Source organism: Orycteropus afer, unplaced genomic scaffold (genome assembly GCF_000298275.1).
Source record: "Orycteropus afer afer isolate SDZICR_OR568_19922 unplaced genomic scaffold, OryAfe1.0 scaffold01056, whole genome shotgun sequence".
NCBI classification, from domain to species: domain Eukaryota; kingdom Metazoa; phylum Chordata; class Mammalia; order Tubulidentata; family Orycteropodidae; genus Orycteropus; species Orycteropus afer.
The window spans coordinates 123,659-126,794 of record NW_006922643.1 but is presented as its reverse complement, the minus strand read 5'-3'; the positions used below and the strand labels follow the sequence as shown (position 1 = coordinate 126,794).

Here is a 3,136-nt window from a genome sequence, read left to right as displayed (position 1 = left end):
TATGGGGAGGAAGTGGAAGGGGAGCCGTTGCATTGTAAACTGTGGTCAATGACATGAGACAAAGTATATGTGAACTGCTGTATGGAAAGTGAATTCACTCTGTAAATCTTCAATGAAATCACAATAAATAAAATAAAATTAAAAAAAGAAAGAAAGAAAGTCTGTTTTGAAAAAAAAGACCACTCTAAATTAACTTCGGACTCCTGACATGAGATGGGAGGCTATGCTAACATCTGAGGCTAAAACTCCATTTTGAATCAAAAGTAACCTCTACATGAGGAATGTAGTCTGTCATTCCTGCAGCTCTCCATTGTACCGAGGTCAGACCTGACTCATAGCGACCCCTCCTTTGGTTGCCGAGGCAGTTCCCTACAGAAGTAGATTGCCCAACCTTCCTTCCGAGGAGTGGCTGGTGGCTTTGAACTGCCAGCCTTCTGGTTAGCAGTCAAGTGTCTTAGGCACTATGCTACCAGAGCTCCTGAGGAAATTACTAGGTAAACAATTTCAGAAAACAATGTAAATTTTACTTACTTGAAAGTTTTGTTTGCTGCTAAAGAAGCCAGCTCTCAAACAATTCTCAGAACAAATGTTTACTCAAATTAAACTTCAGAATTACCCTTGGCCTTCCTGCAGTCATGCAAGGGGGGGGGTCTTAAAATTGTTTATATCCCAATTTAATGAGTATTTTGTAACATAAATTAATAAATAAATGCCAACAACTTTAGAAACTTATTTATCTCTTACCCAGTTTTGTAATAGGGAGCTCTGGTAGCATAGTGCCTGAGGCACTTGACTGCTAACCAGAAGGCTGGTGGTTCAAACCCACCAGCCACTCCTCAGAATGAAGATGGGGCAATCTGCTTCTCTAGTGATATTGCCTCAGAAACCCAAGGAGGGGTCGCTATGAGTAGGGTCCGACTCGACGGCACATAACAACAGCAGTTTTGTAATTACCTATATGTAGCTCCAGTGGCATAAAACCTAAGGCATTTAACTGCTAACCAGTTCAAATCCACCAGTCACTCCTTAGAAAGAAGACTGACCAATCTACTTCTGTAGAGATACTGCCTCGGAAACCCAAGGAAAGGTTGCTATGAGTTGGAATCGACTTGACGGCAGTGAGTTTGGTTTTCCTATGTCAACTAGTCACTGAATTTCCTTGACTTTCCTACATAAATTCTCTGAACTGTCTCCTCCTTAGATCACTTAGTTCAAAATCCTCTGGACCCTGTGATTCCAATTTGCAAAATGTATATCTTCTCAATATTCTTTACTTCAAATTTCAACCAGCTTCTGCCATTTTGCTCTATGACAAATGACAGGATGCTCACTACCACCTTCCAACATACACCATGTAAGTGAGGGCCAATGTTGCCAGAGCAGAGCTTACTAACTCCTTTGTGTATCATGGATTCCTTTGCAGTCTAGTGAACTATGGAGCTCAGGGGAAGAACTTACATGAAGGGAGTTCTTCCTCACACCGAGTAGAAAGTGGCTTCTCAAGAGTCTCAGTTCTGCTCCCCACCACCCCCAGTGTCACACAAACAGATCTCTCCTCCCCAAGGTCTCCATTTATGTATGTGATCATGGCTACAAACTCCCTTCCCCAGCTCAGTTTCAGGGATCCTCCATCAGGGTCACTCCTTTGCCTCTACTTCAGCTTTGAAAGGAGTACCCAGCCCTCACAGGACATTTGAGCGGGGTTAGTATTAAATACCATTCTCCAGATATGCCTGTTCTTCCCCCACCCCACAAGCCACACTTTTCATGTGTATGAGTTTTCAAACTTAAGTGCTGACCTTATATTACTTTCCAAATCAGCTATGATGAGGTGAAAAAGCACCAAGTGAGGTGAAAAAACCAGACTTGCTTCTTGGTGCTGTTACTGTGTAAACTTTTCTAAGTCTTGGGTTCCTTGTCTGTATGAGGAGAATAGCAACACTTACCTAACAAGCTGTTGTGTGGACTAACAAGAAAACAAAAAACAAAACACAAAAACACACCACATGAAAGTACTTTTAAAGCAATAAAATGATAAACAAAAAATGTTAAAAGACACTGTCATAAAACAGAGGCCCTGTCTACACCTGGTAGGTGAGTGGTTGCTTTGGATTTCAGTACCTCTGACAGTTTTCCTCTTGTCAAAGTCCTCAAGACAACATTCTAGAACCCACCTGAGTGTTGACAAGGTGGAGAAGCTGCTGAAAGCGGGCATCCTGTTTCAAAGAGGCTTTGTTCTCTGGCTTCTCAGACAGCAGGCGTGAGAGCTGAATGAGGATGAGAGCAGCATGGTTTTGGTGTAAACAGTGATCACCACCAGGTAGTTCTAAAAGCTCCTCTGGCTTGGTGGCCTTTTCAATGAGCCGGTCCACTTCCTGGTGCTCTGGGTAGGGAGTAAACACTGGATCCTTCTCCACAAGCTCCGTCAAGGAACCTGGGAAGTGGGAATTGGGTGATGTAGCTGAGGAAGTCACAGTCCTATGGGCTACTCCAGCAAGTCTCAGTTGGCCAATTGGAAACATGGCAGGGGTTACACGGGCAGCCTCTTTCAGGAAGGATGTGCATCGTTTTACCAGGTGAGCAGCCATGGTGGCCCCTGGGTGGTAGGGGGGTAAGACTCCTAGTAAGTGATTCCAAAGCCCTGAAGAGAAAAAGGAGAGAAGGGCGTGGTACAGGGGCAGTTCACAATTCATAAAATTAGAGGAGAAACATGTAACAAATGATATGGTGTCATAGCCACTCTTTCCACAGAACTAGCCCAAATCTCTCTCCTTTTTGAATATCTACATTTATGTCACAGTATTTTCCAAACCTATTTTAACAGGATATTTCAATCAGTATAGAACACAATCAAATATCAAAAACAGCACTCTAGCTTGGGTTAGAGGTTTTCAGTTCTGGTTGTGCTTAAACATTAACTAGGAAGGGGTTCAACAATTCAGATTCCTGGGCCCAACCAAAACCTTGAACGGGAAATTTTGCAAGGAGTGCTCAAACAGGTATTATTTTTTTTTTATTCCAAGGGTAACAGCACACAGTGTTTAGCTGTAGTGTGCATAAGAACCACTAACATACAGAAAAAAAATGGGAGAGGAGCCTTGAAATCATGCTGATTCTAGGTAACCCAGGACATCAA

General features: G+C 42.9%; 1 protein-coding gene across 1 annotated transcript in view; it reads right to left on the bottom strand.

Annotated features, from left to right (window-relative positions):
- The window catches only part of TBRG4 (transforming growth factor beta regulator 4), a 16,212-nt gene extending 13,469 nt beyond the window's left edge, over positions 1-2,743 (bottom strand). Inside the window, exon 1 of the mRNA XM_007958632.2 lies at positions 2,175-2,743. Coding sequence (XP_007956823.2) covers positions 2,175-2,693 — 519 coding nt within the window. The 5' untranslated portion in view covers positions 2,694-2,743. The remainder of the gene's footprint in view (positions 1-2,174) is intronic.
- Positions 2,744-3,136: the final 393 nt, after the last annotated feature.